The 23679-nt window shown below is 37.1% G+C and overlaps 1 protein-coding gene across 1 annotated transcript in view; it reads left to right on the top strand.

Annotated features, from left to right (window-relative positions):
• The window catches only part of LOC135084089 (dual specificity protein phosphatase CDC14A-like), a 32152-nt gene that overhangs the window by 5056 nt on the left and 3417 nt on the right, over positions 1–23679 (top strand). Inside the window, exon 3 of the mRNA XM_063978833.1 lies at positions 7443–7702. Within this exon, the coding sequence (XP_063834903.1) occupies positions 7443–7702 (260 nt within the window). The remainder of the gene's footprint in view (positions 1–7442; positions 7703–23679) is intronic.

Here is a 23679-nt window from a genome sequence, read left to right as displayed (position 1 = left end):
ATGAGTTCGTTAGTGGTAGAGCAACTAGATAATAACAAGAAATGCATAACTGTATTCCTTGATTTACAAAAAGCGTTTGACACTGTCTCTATTCCCATACTTGTACGTAAGTTGGAAGCTGTTGGCCTAAAGGGAACATCACTTGATCTGTTTAAGGACTATCTGTCTGATAGGCGTCAGAGAGTGAAACTGGACACTTATACTAGCGGAGATGTTGTTGTGTCGTACGGCGTACCACAAGGGAGTGTACTTGGGCCAACACTCTTTCTCGTTTATATTAACGATCTCTGCACTATGAACATAAAACATGCCAATATCTTCTCATACGCCGATGACACTGCCGTGGTTTTTAGTGCTGATTCCTGGGACGCTGTTAAGTCTAATGCTGAGAGTGGACTTGAACTAATAAGTAGGTGGTTACGTAATAATCTATTGACATTAAACACCGCAAAAACCAACTATATCTGTTATAGCATCTACAGCAATAAACAGCCTTCTGACGATCTAAGCATAAAAATTCACAACTGCAATGCTGTTGATGCTGATAGGCTGAACTGCAGCTGCCCGAAAATTCAAAGGGTCGAGCAGACGAAATACTTAGGTGTTTATGTGGATCAGCGACTGTCTTGGTATCCGCATCTAGAACATGTCATCTCAAGAGTCAGGAAGCTGACATGGATATTTAAGACCTTGAGATATGTGGTGCCTGGAACGGCTGTTGATCTACTGAGCTCAAACAGAGATCTTTTCACAGAGATCTATATTTCGTTGGTTCAGTCTGTCTTAACATATTGTGTACCAATATGGGGTGGTGCAGCTAAAACCCGCTTCATTGATGTAGAACGGGCCCAACGTAGCCTAATTAAGGTTATGTATTTTAAAAAGATTAGATTTCCAACACAAATTCTTTATCAAATTAGTGGCCTTCTTTCAGTTAGGAAGTTGTATGTGCTTCATACAGTTTTGAGAAAGCACAAATCCATGCCTTATAACCCTGACTTCACCAATAGGAGGAGGAAAGATATTGTTGCACATGCTCCTAGATTTAAAACCTTCTTTGCAAAAAAGCAATATGATAGGCGTTCTGTGTATCTCTATAACTTACTTAATAAGGAGATTAATATTTATGACAAAAATTACTTCGAGTGCAAGAAACTTTTAATGAAATGGCTGAAGCCAAAATCTTATGACGACATTGAGACAATCTTAAACTAAACTAATAAAATATAAATAAAAATAAAACACACATGTACACATTCACACATACACTCACTCACTCACATACACACTCACACACACACACACACACACACACACACACACACACACACACACACACACACACACACACACACACACACACACACACATACACTCACTCACACATACACTCACTCACTCCGCGCGCGCCATCCCCCTTACTTTGTTTGTTACTTAGTATACCTAGTTGATATTATGTAGTATTAGTGCTTACTTTTATTTTTGTATAAGTACCTATTGAATTGTATTTACGCACACATTATATTCCAAGGAAGAGCGATGTCTCCTGGCACAGGCTTCTTTAAGCTTAAAAGGAGGCATCGATCATTATTAATTATAAGCAATTCCGCTGGTAATGAAATAAATATTTATTATTATTATTATATTATTATATTATTATTATTTGTTTGATTGACAATTAAAAAAATATTAACTGGACGAAAATGCCATTATGTTCGCCTTTTGAACAATCATAGTCGGTTATGCCGACGATATTAAAATATCCAATGAAGGTTTTCGAAGCCCTAAAGTTTCATTATCATTACATTTTTTGATAATATTGCACTTTGACCCGTAAAATCGAGAGTAAATACAAGTAAATTTCATAGAATAAAGGTACACATTTACTTTAGAAGTTCCAGAGACAACCTATTTGAAAACACAAAAACAAACATCTTTACCTGTGGTTTATTAACACTGATAAGAAGAGTAACCAAACCACAAATGTTAACCTTATTCAATGGGTAATTAATGTATTACTTAATTACTCTACAGGCTGTGGTTAATAGCTATAATTACACCGTTATTAAATACGCGACCATTAAATACAGTTCATTGATAAACATTTTACATTGACATTTCTTATTCATTCAATAACGTACGACAGCGTAGGTGGATTCAATGAAAGGCAAGATTCGCTTTTCAAGAGACAAATTACAAGTTTACAATACAATGATACGTGTAAAACTTTTTTAACCGACTGCTACAAAGGGAGGAGGTTCTCAATTCGGTTGGTTTTTCTAAGATTTACTCAGATTGCTTTGGGTTTCACTTAAGTCTTAGATTAACTATTTTTTGTTTTGTTGTCGTTTCCGACCGACACAAAATGGTTGTCGCCCTTAAAACTTTAGAATTTTGTAAAGACGACTCATCATCAAGTTATAAATAACCTGGCATCTTATTTATTTGTGATAAGTACTATTTTGCGACAAAATTAACGTAAGTTTTATAACGTTTGCGTAATAATATTTAAGTACCTTTATAAATAATTAATTGAAGACACCCTATATGTATATTAAGGCATTCTTATTTCTCGCACGTCGCAGATGTAACAACAATAAACAATAACCGTTAGCATATTTATTATACGTAAAAAGCACGGTAACGACATTGAAATGTTCAAGTTAAGGCCGTGCCTAGGTGCTACAAAACTGAAGTACGGAAAATCAATATGTATTTGCAAGCGAAAATTTACAAGTCGTAAAGAATTCCGTTTCATGTTTTAAAGCTTTAAATTCATACAATTGAATTGTGGTACAGTAGGTACCTACTTATTTAACGCTAAGGAGAAGCCGAAAACTGTCACAAGAAAACATTCTAGGGATCCGTATCTAAAGGTTATTTTGTAATAAGGCTACTTTGTTTGTCCGTCCACTTATCACAGCATTACTTATAGAAATATTAAAACAAAGTCGGTGTTAAAATTCTTGTTCTTTGTTATTTTTTTCGGAGTAAATGCAAGTAATCAGACGACGACAATCAGGATGAAAACTGTGACACCTCATCGAATTGAAATAAGTGCTAATTTTCTGAACTCAATATGAAAAATGCATGCACGCTCAAGCTAAAAATCTTAACTGAAAAACTGAGTGTAGGTCTACTGTGTGGTGCCTTCTTTGTGGTCGCCAGGGAATACTCATTTCTGGGTGTACACAGCCCCCGCCGTTTGCGTCACTCCGTTACACGTTAAACGTGTGGCACTTTTAAGGCTTCGCATTATGTGTTGATTTTAGTGCCCGACGTAGCCATAGCATAGGTATGGTTGTAAGACACGGAATATTACACAGCTATACCACAGATTACTAATAAGTAACTATACTTAGGGGAACGAAGTTGATAATCCAACAAAAGACGGAAACACCCTGTATTTTATGATTATTTTTATTTGTATTTCTAGCGGGACTTTCTTTGTTGGCACAATAATTTAATATTTATTAATTACGTAGGTTTATCACAAGATAATCGCCAAAAGAATTTTCGGACAGAGAGTAAAAATCTACCTATCTACTTATTATAGACCAGAGCAAAGTTAATTTATTTTGGATATTTTTAATGCTACAAAAAGCATAGATAAAGACGTAGAAATGACCAAATGATAACCCTAAGTTTAGGTACGTCTCGTAAAACCTTACTGTGATATAAAAACATTTGCGAGCGTATTCCCAAATTCGATATGTCTGCCGATGGATACTTTATCGGATGAATCTCGAATATCGCGCTTCACCGATTTATGAGCCATAAATAAAATGGATGCACGATATTTATTTCTTATTCGTCTCGCGTCGCGTAAATCATAGGTACTAGGTTTCCTGTGCTTATGCTAATGCCAAATATATGTGTGGGAAACGCTAATATCTAACGCAAATAGTCTGGTCTAGACATACTTTGTATGCAAGCTTTGTTGTAGTATCTTATTTTTGATTAAAAGAGACTGTTATTCAAGACAATTTGTCTTATTAAATTATCTAATTGAAACTAAGGACATGACATCATGTTTTGGTCTAATGCGTGAGTGTCGAACGAAAGGTGTGTAGTGTGTATAAGGTCGAAACAAGATTTTTTTATAGAAAAATCCTGCGAACATTTTCCTTTGACTTTAAAAAATATTTTTTCACCTAAAATACACTGATATGTCAGGACGGCTCTTTCAAAAAGTTTGTTACTGCATTTCAGTGGTTAACCCTTATATTTCCTTCTAAACACCAACTCCGCCCATCCTTGATACAGTACTCGATCACCCATTCCACTTTACCCTCCTTACGGGTAAATTGATAGTTGCCTTCGAATTTCTTCACGGCCGGCACTTAGCTATCGGAAATTACCAGCTCAAAGAATCGTTCAGTGCTGAAATGGTTCCAATTTCACCTGGCTTCGTGCATGCAGGCGTGGCTATGTCCGCGACCTTGCTTACGTAATATGCAAACCAGGTGCGGCCCAAGGGCGCGAGCTGACCCGTTGGGTCTATTGTAAACGTCCTTAAAACCAAGATTTTAAACTTTTGCGTTCCATTTCAATTAAAATAGAGAAACACGGGTCTCAAACTTAAATCTGCTCTGTAGATGTCATTTTCGTATCATCTTTTTTTATCCACAACGAGAAAGCAAACAAACTGGCTATGTTACCTCTATCTTCATCATTAAACCCGCTCTCTTAGATGCCATTCTGGTGTATCATCTTCATCACCGAGTGAGGAGAAGCGGATGCTTGTACCAGCAGTGTCAGGACTAATGTTCTTTCTCAAGTATCATACAATAATAACCCTCCTTCTGGCACAGTCGGATAAAAAGAGAGATGACGAAAATACAGTCGAATATAGACTGGTTGTGGAAAGTGCCCTTAAAATATCATATTCCACGCCATTAGGGTGCCATTGAACTAAAACCCCATTAACAAGGTTACCATTGTGGTCTTGTTAAACATTTTAGTTTACGCCCTTGGTCTCGAATACTAAGAGCCTAATGATTTAGGTAATTTGTTTATTATTGCTAATTAAACAAAAGTAATGAAAGAGACCACAAGTGAATTATTTTCTCTGAGACATAAATGCAATAGAATTCTAAAAGATTACTCTAAAGAATATTTTCTGGATTTGTATCCTTTGAAACGATGCATATTCGACTTGAAAAGTTTGTGAATACGGTCCCCATTTAAAAAACTCGAAACAACAGATTGATTGGTCTATGCAGCAGTAAATTGGATAAAGGCAGATCACCGTCACCAAGGTCGAATTAGTTGTAGGGGCCTCATCGTTTGATAAAAACATGGAAACAATCGCGGGCGTGCCCTGAAGGTGAACTGATCTGCATGGTCCATTGCGCAACTGGCGACAAGTGCTGAGCGCAGGACAGGTCGACGAACCGTGTCGAATACTGTCACACCTGTTTCTGATTACTAATCATGTGATAACCTTGGTAATTGGTACCTACGTCTTAGGAAGACTTACAATTTTGATGTTCTTTGTACTTTGTAGGCGTTCGCTTGAACTGTGGGGTTACTCCGAAAAATGTTATCCGAAGTTTCGATGTTGCTATCCCTCTCACACAAAGCGATATGCCAGCATGAGCGACGGTGACAGACCAAAAACTTCGCAAACAGCGTTCCGGAGTAGCCTGGATTGTTGGATGGTTTCGAAGTCGAAGGACGTTATATCTGTGTCAGAATATGAACCTTGTTGAATAATACCTCTAAATTACTCTTAAGCACACGTTTGGATCAATAGTATTGTTTTCAAGGCAGTTCTTTCGTTCATGCATGATAATTTAATTTATAAAGTCGATGGCAAATCAGACTATACATTTTTGTTGCGAAAAGGCACGTATTACAGCTTCATAAGGTTAGGCAACAACGTTAAGCTTGATGTGCTGCTATTTTTACAACTGTGGCGAGTAATCGTAGCACTTCTTCAATGAAAATGTTTTTCAATTCTCAAACACGTTTTTCTCGTGGATGACTCGCTATGTTAGTTGTATCTTTGGGAGGTAAACGCTCTGGAAGTGACAGACAAAACCATATTGCTAAAATATTGTGTTAATCAGTCAGCTCTAGGGGTAGATGTGTCATTTGATCCTCTTTTGGTTGATGCCATCTTAGAGCGTATTTCGCTGATTGCCATGCCTTGTGCCATCCTCAAGATGTTCATATAAGCACGAAACTGTACAACAATTATAGCCACTTGACGTAAGCACTACCGTGCTGCACTGTGTGCACACGGCATTTAAAGTTCAGGGTTGTGTGCACCAGCCATTACTTCATGGGTCATCCGCGGAAGTTATCGCCGGCAGAAATACAGAAATAACTTTTAAGTGGGGAATCCACGCGAGTGTGCTCGTGTAGGTTTGCAACATGGCTGATGTGTACTCAACTATGTAACAAATAGAAATCGTACGCTAAATCGGAAGCATTGGATCAGGTCATCGAGATTAATTAGAAAATCTAAAGACATTGAACGAAGATAGATCACTTTCGGACTTTACTTTGTCAATAATTTTGGACACATAGCTTATTGTTACTAAGAAACTGAATCGAAAACGGAAAATCCACCCTAGCAATCAAAACAACACGTTATTCTACCCCTCCAAATTGATTTCAGACCCAATTAACTGCAGTAGGGTAAATAAAGTTTTCCCCTAAAATGTGAGGGTATCCAAAAGTCTAGACGATGCATCGGCATATTGCTGGCAGTCATGCGATAACGTACACGTCTACCCCACTGCTTTTTATTCATGCATATCATTTAGTTTCAAGCAAATAAATTCGCTATTTTAATTTTTCATGAGGCTATTCTTAAGTTGTGCGTGTTAAGAGTCCACTTTACATTTTCACACAAATCATCCGTTCGATTGTGGTAGGCACTAATAAAAATCTGGCTATAAAGCTTGTGTAATGTCTGCTCGTTATTTACTCGTTCCTGAGCTGCCCGAGGTCATGGTGAATTCTGAGTATTTGCTAACAAAACTCAAACATCCTTAAAACTTTTAATGGTTTCTATAAATTAACCAATTTCGGAATTATTTAGGTGTCGTCTTTTTAGTGTTTAAGAGTTTTTTTTATTTTATGTCGACTGCGATAATAATACCTTGATATACCCTTCATACCAACATTTCCTTATTTGACAAGCAAATGGGTCATAAGCAACGTTTAGACTAGCAATAAAATTCGCAGAAGTTTACTTCCGCAAGCTTTCATCATCATTTGCATGGTGGTAAACAGCTTACGGAGGTCAACTTCTGTAAGTTTTTATGCTAGTCTGAACTTCTCTTTAGAATGAAGTTGCTTCAAAGTTCAAATGTCCTGTTACAATAATAAGATATTTTTTAAATAATAATTATGTCCTGTTACACTCTCAAATAACATTATAACATCATCCATATAGACCACTCAAATAATGGTTTCGTTTTTCCCAGACAGACTTTACTTCGCGACGCTCAAGACCGGGTACAAACCGAAGCCTACGCGGAACAGCAAGTATTTCCACATCGAGGATGACATCGTCTACGAGAACTTCTACTTCGACTTTGGACCTTATCACCTGTGCCATTTGTATCAATTCTGCAAGAAGCTCAACGAGGAGTTGGAGAAAAACCCGAAGAAGAAAATCGTTTACTACACGAGCAACAATGAAACCCTCAGGCTCAATGCGGCGTATCTCATCGGGTGTTATCAGGTAAAGATTTTGCCTCTTTCTTTTACTAAAGTTATTTATCTTCTATTTACCATGCAACTTTCTTTGATTGGTTTTTAAGCTGTAAGAAACGTAACTTAATGACCGAAATGACAATTCAGCCAAAGGAATCTTGGCCAAGTTGCCTAACGCCCTTTTCCTATTTCTTCAGTTTATAAGTTTTGTTTTTTACCTTAACATCTAAATTAATCCAGGGGTGAGCTAAAATAAAAACGCCTGTCTATTTTACAGACTAACTTCAATCTACGATTCAGCAGACTAACATTTTTTGTATTTGATGGGAACTTTGGTCTATTTTTCATCTGTCATTTATTCCTTCCTATTTTCCTTCGAAATCCAATCCATTTATCGAATATACCTTTACCGATTGGCTTCGCATGCCTAGATGTTTGACGTGATATTCTTATGCGCCCTTAAAGCTGTCAAGTCTGATATCTTCTCTAAATAAATACAACGTTCAGTAATTTTTGCAACTACGATTTGTGTTCGAGACTGTGTATTTTTATTAAGTACAAGGCCGCTCGATTGTCGGATTCGATTTGCACTTCGGAAAGTGTTGAAGACACGAATAAACCTAAAATTCTTTTATTTAGATAGTATGTACTTAAATGCAACAATGGTAGGGTTGGGACATCTAAAACTGATCTTTAAAAGCCTTCTTACAGAAAATAAATGAATTTAATTTTGAACATTTTTTATACATAGGTTGAGAACGTACTCGTAGAGGTGACTTTTGACCTGACCTGCCAAAAATGCATGGTACATGCAAAAACTTATGTATTCCGTTTCCTTATTTCTAAACCCAAGAAAACAGGAAATAAGGGTTTTTAACTAATGTAATCACTTAAATCCGATGGATATGTTACGGTTAATGTGATAAATTGAAAATTATGAATAATCGCCGGTTATTATGAATAATGAAGAATGTTCACTAATTTTGTTTTTTAGCTTTCTGTATTCTCTGTTAAAAATAAAATTTACACGTGAAAGAATATTATCGATACGTCAATTAGTTTCCAAGATATTGAATTTTAAAAGTGCGGGCGGCGCACGGTGGGCTGATATTAGAGCTTCATAGACTTAGCGTCGCTCAAAAATCAAGTGCCTAATTTTGAAAAAATTAATATGCCAATGTGTTCCTTTACCAAAAAGGAATATTTTATGTTATGTAACGTTTCTTGATAAAGTTATTATTTAATAAGTTATTGACAATTTCCTTTTTTTTTGTATGGAGCTCAACATTTATTTTTATTTTATTCGTTATTCTTAAGCTTTCTTAAGAAATTGACTTTTGTATTATGTAATGCATCATATAAGCTATGTTATCACCAAGTGTCGCATTTCGGAAATCTTCGGAACATTGTCATTTTGGACTTTAAAATAAAAAAAATAAAAAATTTAAATAACCGCCAAATTTTGTAAAAATAACTACGCCAATGTGTTCCTTTGCCAAAAAGAAATATTTTATGTTATGTAACTTTTCTTGATAAAGTTATTATTTAATAAGTTATTGACAATAATTACTTTTTTTTTGTATGGAGCTCAACATTTATTTTTATTTTATTCATTATTCTTAAGCTTTCTTAAGAAATTGCTTTTTTTATTATGTAATGCATCATATAAGCTATATTATCACCAAGGGACGATTCCCGGAAACCCTCGGAACATTGTCATTTTCGACTTTAAAATAATAAAAAAAACGAAAAAAATAACTGCAATGTTATGTACTTTCTTCCGTTCTACCCTAACGAGGTGGTGTAGTACTTTCTGATTGGAAGTAAATATCTTTTCCGTGAGCAATAATTTTGTATGCTTGCAGGCATATACGTATGTAGAGCTCCATGTACAGTCACGGAATGAAAAGGTTCGTCAGTTTTCAAATAGATTCCTTCAACGAATCGCGAGCACATATTACCTTTTGAAACTATGTTACAGAATAATCTCGAGTTAGAGAAAATAATCTTTAACTGTTCGTCAGTAAAGTTCAAAATTATTAATTCAGATCAAAGTTGTTTGACGATTTATCTTGTCAAGAAGATTATTATGATTGATAAACTAAAACCTTCTTGTTGGTTCAACCTGCCATTATTATTTCTATTAAATTAAAAAAAACTATTGTCAATTGGTCAATGTCATCATTGCATTGCACTGATGGGATAGAAAAATAAACAATCAAAACCTTATTCGTTAGCAAACGTTATATTTATTTAAATGTTAGCAGCACTGTTTCTTGCACTGTTATGTTGGCAGGTTTGACTCTTACAGTACCTAGTGCAAGCGAAAACCGACACTAAGGTGACGAACCTTTTCATTCCGCGACTGTACGTATAGTTCCAAAATACTGAACTGTCCTATGCATGACATTGACAGTGGGGCGCCACCGTCAATACCGGATCGCTGATTCCGATTTTTGCCATGTTGGAAACCATATAGTTGAACGATGGTAGCGCTCCCCTGTCATTGAGTTTGGTGGGACAGTTCAGCGTGGGTCATCTATAGTATAGTTTGTCTGCGAAACAAAAATTGCGAAAATGATGATTCTAGCGTTTTAGGGCAACTTGTAAGTGCCCAAATGAACGTTCGGTTTGATGTCTCCAGATAAAATGGATAAGGGAAAATAAGGTTTCTAGCTCCACTTTTTACTATCGACTCATTTCTTTTTCAAATTTATGAAGGAGACCCATTTTTTTTATTCAAAATAAGCTGCATTTAGTTATTGTCGACCTAATGTTATCAATGAAAAAAACTTAATGGACGCGGAATTTGAAAATTTAATAGATCGTAATTCTGGAAGCAAAACAATCTCGTAATAACTGATTCTCACTTGATAGATAGAAAAATAATATCGTTGATAAACATTGAAGTAATATTACATTATAACTCAATGTTGATAAATGGCAGCTCTACACAACCAGCGATGTGATATTTGTAAAGTCATATCAAAATAAATGAATAATTTAGACGTAATTGCCATCAAGAAAGGTTTTCAACACCACCAAAAAGTCCACTATAAATGATCAATTTGATGTCTAGGCTGATACTGAGATAGAAAGCTTTACTTTTGTAGATTCAGAAAGTGGCTCTTGAGTCTAACCAATAAACTTAACTTCAAACTGGCTTAATTTCCATAAAACAAATAGGTATTATATTTTAGTAACCTTAGTAATCATGTGGATTAGGCCTCCTGGGAACACCATTATAAAAAACGCGCTTAGTTCTTCACCTCGTTAGGGTAGTACGGAAGAAAGTACATAACATAGCAGTTTTCTTTTTCGTTTTTTTTATTTTAAAGTCGAAAATGACAATGTTCCGAGGGTTTCCGGGATTCGTCCCTTGGTGATAATATAGCTTATATGATGCATTACATAATAAAAAAGCAATTTCTTAAGAAAGCTTAAGAATAATGAATAAAATAAAAATAAATGTCGAGCTCCATACAAAAAAAAAGTAATTATTGTCAATAACTTATTAAATAATAACTTTATCAAGAAAAGTTACATAACATAAAATATTTCTTTTTGGCAAAGGAACACATTGGCGTAGTTATTTTTACAAAATTTGGCGGTTATTTAATTTTTTTATTTTTTTTATTTTAAAGTCCAAAATGACAATGTTCCGAAGATTTCCGAAATGCGACACTTGGTGATAACATAGCTTATATGATGCATTACATAATACAAAAGTCAATTTCTTAAGAAAGCTTAAGAATAACGAATAAAATAAAAATAAATGTTGAGCTCCATACAAAAAAAAAGGAAATTGTCAATAACTTATTAAATAATAACTTTATCAAGAAACGTTACATAACATAAAATATTCCTTTTTGGTAAAGGAACACATTGGCATATTATTTTTTTCAAAATTAGGCACTTGATTTTTGAGCGACGCTAAGTCTATGAAGCTCTAATATCAGCCCACCGTGCGGCGGCCGGCCCGCCATTTTATGCGCGTGACGTCATATTACAACGACTGGCTCATATTTGTATGGGTGGAATCTTGCAAACTGAATTAAGACCCACTTCCAGGCAACCGATTAAGCTGAAATTTCGCAAACACATGTGATTTGGATGACCATGCAATATTATGATGACATGGAGCTGATCTGATGATGGAGCTGGAAGGTGGCCATAGGAACTCTATAATAAAACGACTTAAAAGCATCGAGTTTGGGCTCGTTCGTTTTGTATTGATGAGTATTTTAATTCTATATAGTAATCGGGGTCTAATGATGGAGCTGGAAGGTAATTCGCAATAAAACGACACAATCGCATCAAGTTTGTGTTTGGTTCAATTTTAATTTCTGTGATGGGTCTGGGTGTTAATATGTATAATAAGTTTGTATTTACAAAAAAAAATTATTTAAGTATATTTATATCCGTTTTCTAGTGAGCGGACGCTGTGAATGTACGTCACACGGGGTCACGTGACCGTCGGCGGGACTCAATATTTAAGCGAACTTTGAATGCCTATAAAATCATAACTACTGGGTATTTTTGAATGAAATAAAAACTAATGTATTTGTAAATGTAAAAGCTTAACTGTAACATAGATTTCAAGTGATTTTGCATACCTAGTAACATTCTCAATTACCGACAGGCTTGGTAAAAGTGATAAATTTATCACATTTATCAGTGATTATTTCATAATGTAACCTTAATACTAACAAATACCATAAAAGAGAACACCGGCTCGTGTACAGCGCTCATGTACAGCCTCACATTTTGAACGTTTTGATATCATATATTAATATAATTTGGCAAAATGAGTTTGGAATGTTTTTTGCATAACATTACTTTGCCATAATGCCTATAACACATTGTTTTGATTTAAAGTGAAAAATAGGTTAAGGTGCGGCGGGGGTGGCCCTTGGGCCACCCCTAAGCCGCCTATTTCGTTTTATACACACATAAATGATCTTATATTAATCACATTTACCAACTCATGCGGTAATTATTCATAATAACCGGCGATTTATTATTCATAATTTTCATATTTATCACTTTGACCGTAACAGATACACATCTCTATTACACCGCAAGTCCGCAAAACGCTTACAAAGATAGAAGTAATGGCATTACCTTAAACTGGATTAATAAAGATTAAAGTTTAAGTACCAAGTCTATGTACATTGTACACATTATCGATTCCTATTTACAAATTTCCCAATCAGTACTGCATATCTAATCTGTTTCCGAACCGCTGCAGGGCCGTATCGCGTCGGCTTTATCACCTGTCACTGAGGTGCATTGAGTACAGGGATGGCAGAATCTATCGGTTATACATATTTAAAAATATCCGAAAATGTGGATTCAAGCAGAAATGTCTCAAAGAATGCTTGAAGGCTTGAGATTCGAAAACTTCTACTGAATCAGTTTGTTAAATCTAAAAACATCGTCTGTCCTAGAAGTTTGTGCTCTACTAGGATACTTATTCTATGAATTCCTCGAGAGCAATTATTTAAAAAAAATCATAATATGGTTTCCAGTCCTTAAACAGGATACAGTTAACGAAATTTTGTTAAAATCCGGTGTTATAGAAAATAATATCTTAATACAAAATTAAATCAAATCAAAGCAAAGCTATTAAAGTTCGAAGGGTATGAAAACTTTGGACTAAACTTCCTAACATTCTGTATGTATATCCGAAATATCCGATCCTCAACAACCCTAACTTGAGCCGGCACGCTACAATGCAAAGTCGTTTCGGACGATGCGTTGCATAAAATACCTAAAGCAATGGACCGTAAACACTGATCATATGCGACTATTGTCATCATGTTAGTTGTACATTATACATAATATCTGTCAGTTCCCAAGAGCATGAAAATCTACAGAGATCTACAGACAGATTCAGTTCTAAGCCAAAACTCGATACAATTTCAAGCATACATTGAGCCTTTTTGACATTTAAGTAGACCAAACACAGGGCACAATGCAAATTTTAAATCACATCGAGTTTAGAATCTACGATAGCACCTACTTTTGGGCATTCTAAATTGTGAAGAGTATATGGTTTCAAACAGTTCCATTAGTGTTTATTTTTATTGTCCTCTGCGTTTTATGAATTGATTCTTTGTTTTATTACCGTTTGTCATAAATAGAAACATAAAATGTAAGGTAGGTGCTAATGCAGAAAAACATGACGTTATGCTATGCTTCTTCTATACATCATAATTATACATGATATGATAAATAAATCATACAGGCTTGCATGAGTGTGGGTAAAACTGGATGAGTCGGAAAATACGTGAACAAGTAACTTTTTTCCGAGAACTGACAACGTCCAATTTAACTTTCTGAAATGGAGCTCTCATATTTCAAGCGGAATTTTCTGCTCTGAACTGGCGATACCTGTTAAACTTTTAGTATTTTTAAATATATTTTTGTATTTATCTGCTTATCACCTTTGCATAGTTATCTTCGCAGAAAGAAAATAAAACCAATCAGGTCTTAAAAGTTGACCGTTTGAGAGGAGTTAGGGAAATTTTTAGCTAAAAATTTTTCACCATTCCTCCGAGTGAAACAATATGGCAAACCCGAAAGTGCCCGAAACCTTAAAAAGAATTCAAGATGAATGACGTAGCAATCATTGTTTTGTGTTTTGAGTGAGCCAACAATGGAGACCCTTCGATCTTTAAACCTACTCGAAAACAAACCGATACAACCCAATCGCAATTATATCATTCGTTTCAATTACGAATTATTTCGTTCACCACTTTAGCTGTTCCAATTTGTAGTTCTCACATTAAATCGATTGATCTGTTAATCGATCCTCGGCCTTGGTTAGCAATCGAGCTAGCCTTACCGCGTGGGTCTGCCCGTATAGCGTTACCGACAATGAAGAATGTTCACTAATTTTGTTTTTTAGCTTTCTGTATTCTCTGTTAAAAATAAAAAATACACGTGAAAGAATTATTTCGATACGTTAATTAGTTTCCAAGATATTGAATTTTAAAAGTGCGGGCGGCGGCCGGCCCGCCATTTTATGCGCGTGACGTCATATTACAACGACTGGCTCATATTTGTATGGGTGGAATCTTGCAAACTGAATTAAGACCCACTTCCAGGCAACCGATTAAGCTGAAATTTCGCAAACACATGTGATTTGGATGACCATGCAATATTATGATGACATGGAGCTGATCTGATGATGGAGCTGGTAGGTGGCCATAGGAACTCTATAATAAAACGACTTAAATGCATCGAGTTTGGGCTCGTTCGTTTTGTATTGATGAGTATTTTAATTCTATATAGTAATCGGGGTCTAATGATGGAGCTGGAAGGTAATTCGCAATAAAACGACACAATCGCATCAAGTTTGGGTTTGGTTCAATTTTGATTTCTGTGATGGGTCTGGGTGTTAATATGTATAATAAGTTTGTATTTAAAAAAAAAAAAAAATTTAAGTATGTTTATATCCGTTTTCTAGTGAGCGGACGCTGTGAATGTACGTCACACGGGGTCACGTGACCGTCGGCGGGACTCAATATTTAAGCGAACTTTGAATGCCTATAAAATCATAACTACTGGGTATTTTTGAATGAAATAAAAACTAATGTATTTGTAAATGTAAAAGCTTAACTGTAACATAGGTTTCAAGTGATTTTGCATACCTAGTAACATTCTCAATTGCCGAGTGTATGTGCCCGCCAATCGCGATGCGGTGACATAATTTCCAATTTAGTATTAAATGTAGACCATGAATGATAGTCATCTTGGTGACACGTGAGACTATCTATACTAATATTATAAAGCTGAAGAGTTTGTTTGTTCATAAATTTCAGGAACTACTGATCCGATTAGAAAAATGTTGCGTTGGATAGCCCATTTATCGAGAAAGGCTTTGGTTTTGGCTCTTATGGGCGGAGCAGTAAAGAAAAATGTTGCAAAAACGGGAAATATTTAAACTATAATATTTTTCACGCGTACGAAGTCGCGGGCACAGCTAGTGCTAGATATAGACCGGAATGCTCTTTAATCTTTTTGAATAGCAAGTCGTTGCAAATTGCTATGAATGAAGTCACACAAAGAGATTATTTTTCACGGTAACAGATGAAATATCTGAAGAACTGTTGAGTCATAAACTAAAATGGAGTCTGCATTTCAATGCTTTGTACAAAGCACTGCATTACAATTCACTCTTCATTGGATACTGTTTGTGACAGTTATTTTATTTAGTTTCTTACTCAAGGGAGGTAGATTCAGTGTATTTTGGAATCTTTTAACATTCTAAGTTAGTGGTAATGAAAAAAGTTTCAGTCTTCTAGCTTTCACATGCTGTTTATTTTCTGTCGTTTCTTGCTAAAACTAAAACGCATGCTCTATACGTGTTATTGTTTTAGCTGGGAGCGGATGACATTTCTATTATTTCACGGAATTGAAGCTAAATGACAATACCGTGTGTCTAATGCACTTAGGGTTGCCAAGCGCTGAAATTCTGGATTAACCCGGACATTTTTTACCTTGTCTTACTTTCTGTGTGAATATGAAACGAAGATTCCCTTTCTCCTGTCTGGGAAGATGGGAAAAACTGATGAAACGTTAAAGAATATTTTATGACATATTACGGGACTGAATCTATGCAAGTATTTGAATCGTCATCTCATTCATACGCTTTACATGCCAGCATGAGCTACAGTGAAAGATAGACTCGATAATAAGGCATTAGGATTCCTAGGTCGATTCGCAGACCTGGTAACCCTAGCATATACACTAGTAGGTACTTTAGTTTCACTGGTTCTCGTGCGGTTATTTATTGGACAATTAACCGCGTGGGAACACATTATGCACTCCCCAATTACGGACGCAAAAACTCAAATCGCGAAAGAACGTTCATTTGTATTTCTTTCACGTCGTTAACTTATCTACTAAAAGCCTAAAATTAGGCAATAAGATGTACAATTTTGGTCTTATAGCTGAAGGGGATTTTTTACGGGCCAGGATACAGGAAAAAAGCTAAACATTTTTAGAATTTTTTCTCTGTTACCCTTCACATCGAAGCCATTGATTAAATGTTTTGATGAATAGGAGAAGGGCATCAGGAGGTACATTTTATCCCAAAAACAAACCTTGAAAATGAGTGTATCGATCCTTTTCAGTGGATCTTCAATAAAACATGATAATGTTTTCGGTAAGAAATCAACAGATTTAGATCTCATGAAACATGAAAGATTCTGTGACAGACCGTGTGAAGCCGTGGGTAGAAGCTAGTAATGGATAAACTGCAAATGTATGCTGAATTAAATGATTCAGTACCGAATACAATTCCACGCGGACGTCGCTAGCGGAAGAATTCGTACCGTGTCTACCGCGCGATGTCGCTAGTCGCTACTTCCGCGTCGGTGTTACAGTTCACTCGATTTTGTATTTGTATTTGGATATAACATTTAATTAACATGTTCTAGTTGATGATGATGTGGGAAACGGAACGTTGATGAGTGAGTGAAAGGTTTGAATGAATGAAAGAATGGAATGAATGGATATAAATTCAAATAATCTAAGATGGCGAGACTCTGATTTTTACTGCAAAGACGAGCGTGTGGTTTTTCAAATAAAAGACGATATTTTCCAAAATCAAGTGTTCATAATTCGTTCACAAGATCCCACAACATTTTTGGGGGCTCGTCCGGGATCTCTCAAGAATATTGGCGACGGTATTCCTTGAGCGTGAACGAAAAATACGTGAACAACTTGTGCACGACGACGACGGCCGGCACGTGGCGCGAGTCATCGCGAGATTTTCACCGTGGCTACCAAGAGGACGCTCGATTTTCTGCTGCGACGGGTATCCGGCGACTTCCTTACGATTAAAGACGACGACGACGACGACGAATGCAAGGAGGAACCTGTTTCAAGTCGGAGCAGTGAAACCGACCACGAGTACGACCACGCGCACGACGGTTACGACGATTACAACGATCACCAGACGACGATTAGTAAGCAGACGACGACGCCAAGCAAAATGAATTCAGGTGCAGTAAATCTAATGTTCGTGGAAGAAGCCATTCCGAAATTCTGTGGCACCGACAAAACCTACTCTGTCTCAAGATGGGCGCAGGAGATTGAAGACAATACCGAAATATTCGGATTGACGTCAACACAGCAGCTTCTGATTGCTAGAAGGTCGCTCACTGGCACGGCGGCAACGTGGCTACGATCAGAAAAACCCTTCAAAACCTACGATGACCTGAAAACGGCGCTAACCAGAGAATTTCCAGACACCACGAACACTAAAGAGATCCACGAATTAATGGCGAGTAGAAAGAAGAGGAAGGATGAAAAGTGCTACGATTACATGCTTGACATGAAAGCTATTGGGAAAAAAGGCAAGCTGGCCGATTATGTTGCAATCCAGTACATAATCGAAGGTATAGTAGATTCAGAGTCGAACAAAATCATGCTATACGGAGTCAAGACGTACTCAGAGCTGAAAGAGAAGCTACAGATGTACGAAGCCTTCAAGGAGAAGTCTCGAAACAACTACGCGGCAAATAGACGTCAAGAAGAGCGAAATAGGAACGCAACACCAAGAAGAGGGCCGAGTGTACGCTGTTTCAACTGTGGCGAGTGGGATCATACATCGAGTGCGTGTCCTCATCGTTCAAAAGGACTCAAGTGTTTCCGTTGTAATTCGTACGGACATATTGCTGCGCAGTGTAATAGCAACGACGTGAACATAAGTGCAAGTGCCAAAGTTAAACGTCCGGCAGGTGGCGCTGATGACGGCGGAAACCGCAGCCATCTTCGTGACGGTCGAGAAATGTCGGCAAAGCAGTATTGCGTATCGACCAATGGCGGCGCGGGCGCGATTGTCTATGACGGAATGACGGCTACATTGACAGATGACAGGAAGATGGCGTCCGGCACCCAAAATTGTGTCGAAAAAGTAAACAACAATTTAAAGACTCTAGTTATTCAAGGTTTAACTTTTCAAAGTTTGGTTGATAGTGGTAGTGATGTAAATTTAATAACATGTAAAGTATTTTTCACTTTAGGAATTACGAAGTTTACCCAAGAAAATGTAATGTTTACTGGGCTCGGAAAGAAACAAGTAAGTTCTTTTGGCAAATTCACTGCACCAATTGAGGTAGACGATCATAAATTTCAATGCTTATTTCACATTATTCCCGATGACGTAATACCCTACGATGTAATTTTAGGGCAAGAGTTCTTGAGAGACGTTATAGTGGTTATGAATAAGGGGTCAATCAAGGTTTTTTCCCCAGCTGAAAGTAACTCTGACGATTGGTTAGGGCAAATATCGTGTGTTGTAGGCTACGAATCCCCATGCTATGCTTCTAACCCACAGGTCAGACAGGAAGTTGATGATTTGGTAAACAGTTATGTCCCAGTGCAATCCAAGGAGGCACCCATCGAGATGAAGATCATACTTAAGGACGACATTCCAGTTGCTCAGCGACCAAGACGATTATCTGTGATGGAGACCAAGGAAGTGGACAACCAAATAGGTGAGTGGCTCAACGATGGGATAATAAGACCTAGTTTTTCAGAATATGCTAGCCCGCTTGTTTTGGTAAAGAAGAAAGATGGTGGGGTAAGAGTTTGCGTAGATTATCGTAAAATTAACAGTAAAATTGTAAAAGATGAATTCCCTTTACCTGTGATAGAGGATCACATCGATAAGTTGGCCCACACTAAAGTATTTAGCAAAATAGATTTAAAAAACGCATTTTTTCATTTGAACATTAGTGAAGACTCAATTAAGTACACATCTTTTGTAACACCATCTGGCCAATACGAATTTTTGAAAGCTCCCTTCGGTTTATCGATATGTCCAAAATATTTCACCCGTTTTATCAATATAATCTTCAGAGACCTCATATCTAAAGGATTTCTTTTAATATTTATCGACGATTTGCTGATTTTATCTGACAGCTATCAGCAGGGATTAGAGCGCTTAAGAGAAGTTTTGAAAGTTGCTAGCGAGTATGGATTGGTAATTAATTGGAAGAAATGTGAGTTACTTACCACTAAAGTCGAGTACTTAGGTCATGTGATTGAGAATGGTCAAGTCACACCAACACCTGACAAGATTAAAGCCGTAGCTAACTACCCCGAACCAAAGACGCTGAAACAATTGCATTCTTTTATAGGACTTACCTCTTATTTCAGAAAGTACATCGAGAACTTCGCATTAATTGCTGCACCACTGACGACGTTACTCCGGAAAGACCAACATTTTGAATTTACTGAAAAGGAAAGAGAAGCATTTCATATCCTGAAACAAAAGTTGTGTGAGAAGCCAGTACTGAAGATCTACAACCCAGAAGCACCAACAGAACTGCATACAGATGCATCAATGCATGCACATGCAGCCATACTAATGCAACTATGCCCAGACGACGGAAAGATGCATCCAGTTTATTATTCCAGCTGCAAGACTACTGACAGTGAGAAGAAGTACACCAGTTACGAGTTGGAAGCATTGGCAGTTGTTCAAGGAGTGAAGAAGTTCCGCAAATACTTGCTTGGGATTCCATTCAAGATTGTCACCGACTGTGCTGCTTTCGAGATGACCCTAAAGAAGAAAGATCTGGTCACTAGAGTCGCGCGCTGGGTACTGCTGCTACAAGAGTACGATTACACAGTGGAGCACCGACCTGGAACTAAAATGAGGCATGTGGACGCATTGAGTAGAGTGCAGTACTTCACAGGAATGATAACAAGACAACTACACGAGCGAATCAAGAGAGCACAAGAAAATGATGAAGGGCTGAAGGCCATCATTGAAGTATCGAAGAAGGAACCTTACTTAGACTATTTTATAGAGAATGACTTACTCTATAAAACTCAACAAAAGCTGCTAGTTATACCAAAAGATATGGAAACTGAAATTATCAGCAAAGCACATAGTATTGGACATTTTGGCAAAAGAAAGATGATTGATTACATAAGCAAAGACTACTACATAAAAGACTTGACAAAAAAGATAGAAGACTTTATTTTAACTTGCATACCATGCATTTTAGCTACGAAGAAGGAAGGTAAACAAGAAGGTTTCCTTAATCCTATCCACAAAGAAGGTATACCATTGTCTACATTGCACATAGATCACATAGGACCGTTCACTGAAACAAAGAAGCAGTACAACTACATTTTGACAGTCATCGACGCTTTCACGAAGTTTGTATGGATCTATCCTGTAAAAAGTACGACAACAAAAGAAACTTTAGACAAGCTCAAGATTCACCAGCAATGTTTTGGCAACCCCTCGAGAATTATTAGCGACAGAGGTACCGCCTTTACGAGCAATGACTTCAAGGACTACTGTGATGCAGAGAACATTCAACATGTGACCATCACAACAGGAGTTCCACGAGGAAATGGGCAAGTAGAGAGGGTACACCGAGTAATGGTGTCTGTACTTACCAAACTGTGCATTGAAGAGCCAGGGCATTGGTACAAGCATGTTAGTAAGTTGCAAAGAGCATTGAACTGTACTTACCAGAGAAGTATTTCCACCACCCCATTTGAACTGATGATTGGCACGAAAATGAAGATGAAAGAAGATGCACAGATAATAGAATTGTTGGAAAAAGAAAATCATGAAGAATTTATCAAGCAAAGAGAAGACTTAAGAGATGCTGCGAAGATACAAATTTTGAAAATTCAGGAAGAAAATATGCGAAGCTACAATAGAAAGAGGAAGCAGAGCAAGAAGTATCAGGTAGGAGACCTAGTTGCTATTAAGAGAACCCAGTTTGGTACGCATTCTAAATTAAAGTCCAAGTTTTTAGGACCTTACAAGGTGGTAAGTATCAAGGGTAGGGATCGTTATGATGTCTCAAAGTTGCATAGCATGGTGGAGGGTCCCCACAAGACTTCTAGTTCAGCAGACTTTATGAAACCGTGGCCAGAACCTTGATTGATTCTTTTTTTCATATTCACAGGTATCTTTTTGATTTAACTTAACTTAAACAAGACTTAAAATTATTTTATGTTAAACTAAAGCGTTATTTATATATTTCTCCATAACAACAGTGGTAAGAGTAAAATATCTATGTTTGTATAATTTAACAAAATAGCATAATGATGTGTCAAGTGATACTTATCTTGTAACATTTCTACATTTGATAAAATGTTGTTGTTTAGTATTGTATACTGAATTAAAGTCGTTTTCGATTTGAAAGATGGTAATTTACCAAAGTTATTGTATGAACTTACTAATTTTAGTTAATCAAAGTATAATGTAACAGTGCGCAGTAGTAGCACTTGAAAGTAAAGTTTAGTATAATAAGTGTTTAATATTGTATAATTGCATTATAGCTTCATAAGCATTCTGTAATTGTTTTAAGTGTGAAAGACGATGATGAATGACCTGGTATGACTGAGGACAGTCAGCTAGCAGGATGGCCGAATGTGGGAAACGGAACGTTGATGAGTGAGTGAAAGGTTTGAATGAATGAAAGAATGGAATGAATGGATATAAATTCAAATAATCTAAGATGGCGAGACTCTGATTTTTACTGCAAAGACGAGCGTGTGGTTTTTCAAATAAAAGACGATATTTTCCAAAATCAAGTGTTCATAATTCGTTCACAAGATCCCACAATGATATATCCTTTTTTATTTATTTTTTAACTGTTAGAATAGACAATAAACTTATAGCGCTTTACTGAGTCAGAGCCTGAGGTATTGAAGCAGCACGGGAGGGGTGACATTGACATATTTTGACGTGACAGAGCATACAAATCTAAAGATCTGAAGTCTAGCTGACAGAAGAAGAATGCATCCTGGTAGATCTACGAGAGGCGGCTGAAAATTTCGCGGCCTTAGGTACTTAGCGATGAGTAATTAGCTTGTTACTCATATCACTAGTTGCGACACTCAGTAGTATTTTAAAAAGCAATCACTAATTAAGTTTGCACTGATAGTTCAATTTCTATCGAACAAATGACATCACCATGTCCGCCGAATCTGGAGATTTGCGGAATTTCGACACCGCGCGCCGCGGACATAATTCCTCGTAAAGAAGGAAAATAGACCGAAAGACATTTTTGAAGAGATGTCATTGGTTCTTCAGGATTCTGGACCTTCATATACTATGGTTAAAAAATGGGCCCGACTATTTCAACACGGACGAGAGACCTGTGAAAACGACCCCCGCCCTGTCACGATACTGAGTGAAGGAAACGTTCAAAAGTCGAAAAAATCGTTCCGGCTGACCAAAGAATTAAATCGTGGCAGATAGCTGAAGAATATTTATTTATGTTCGCGAGGCTATTGTACAGAAATGACGGGGGAAACTGACACGCGGATTGCTCTTTCCGCAAGACAACGCGCCCGTTCACGCCGCACGTGTTGCGAGGCCAAGCCCTGAAAGACACCGGTTTTTCGATTTGAAAAAGGACTTACGGGGCCGGAGATATGCAGATGACAACGAAATTAAAGCTGCGGTTGGTCGTCATTTTGAAAAAAAATTTTTTGGGTGGGTAAAAGGCATTGTATGCGAGATTTAAGAAATGTATTTCTTTTGAGGGAGATTATATTACAAAATAAAAAATAGAAACCATTTATTTTATTTCATTAAGTACCTTAGGCCGCGAAATTATCAGCCGGCCCTCGTACCAAAGGGATTAACGCCCGTATTCACAAACGATGCTTGCTTAGTGAAACAGCAAATCGAACAGCGTTGAATAGAGCTCTGTGATTGGTTCGTGTGTCACCTTATGCGTCCACGCGTACTGTGAGACCTCATAGTAATGTTTGTGAATACGGGCGTAATGATCTGAAGTCTCGCTAACATTTGACGTCACAAAAGCACCATCCCGTGCCGATCCCTTACTTCAGCCACTGACTCTGCACTGAATAGAGCTCTGTGATTGGTTCGTGTGTCACCCTGTGCGTCCACGCGCACTGTGAGACCTCAGTGATGTTTGTGAAAACGAGCGTAAGTCACATAACACCTTGACCTTTACGCTTCTCCCACAGGAGTACCTA

The sequence above is a fragment of the Ostrinia nubilalis genome, chromosome 25, assembly GCF_963855985.1.
Source record: "Ostrinia nubilalis chromosome 25, ilOstNubi1.1, whole genome shotgun sequence".
NCBI lineage: Eukaryota > Metazoa > Arthropoda > Insecta > Lepidoptera > Crambidae > Ostrinia > Ostrinia nubilalis.
Note: the sequence above shows the minus strand (reverse complement) of the source record. Positions and strands in the feature narration are given on the sequence as shown.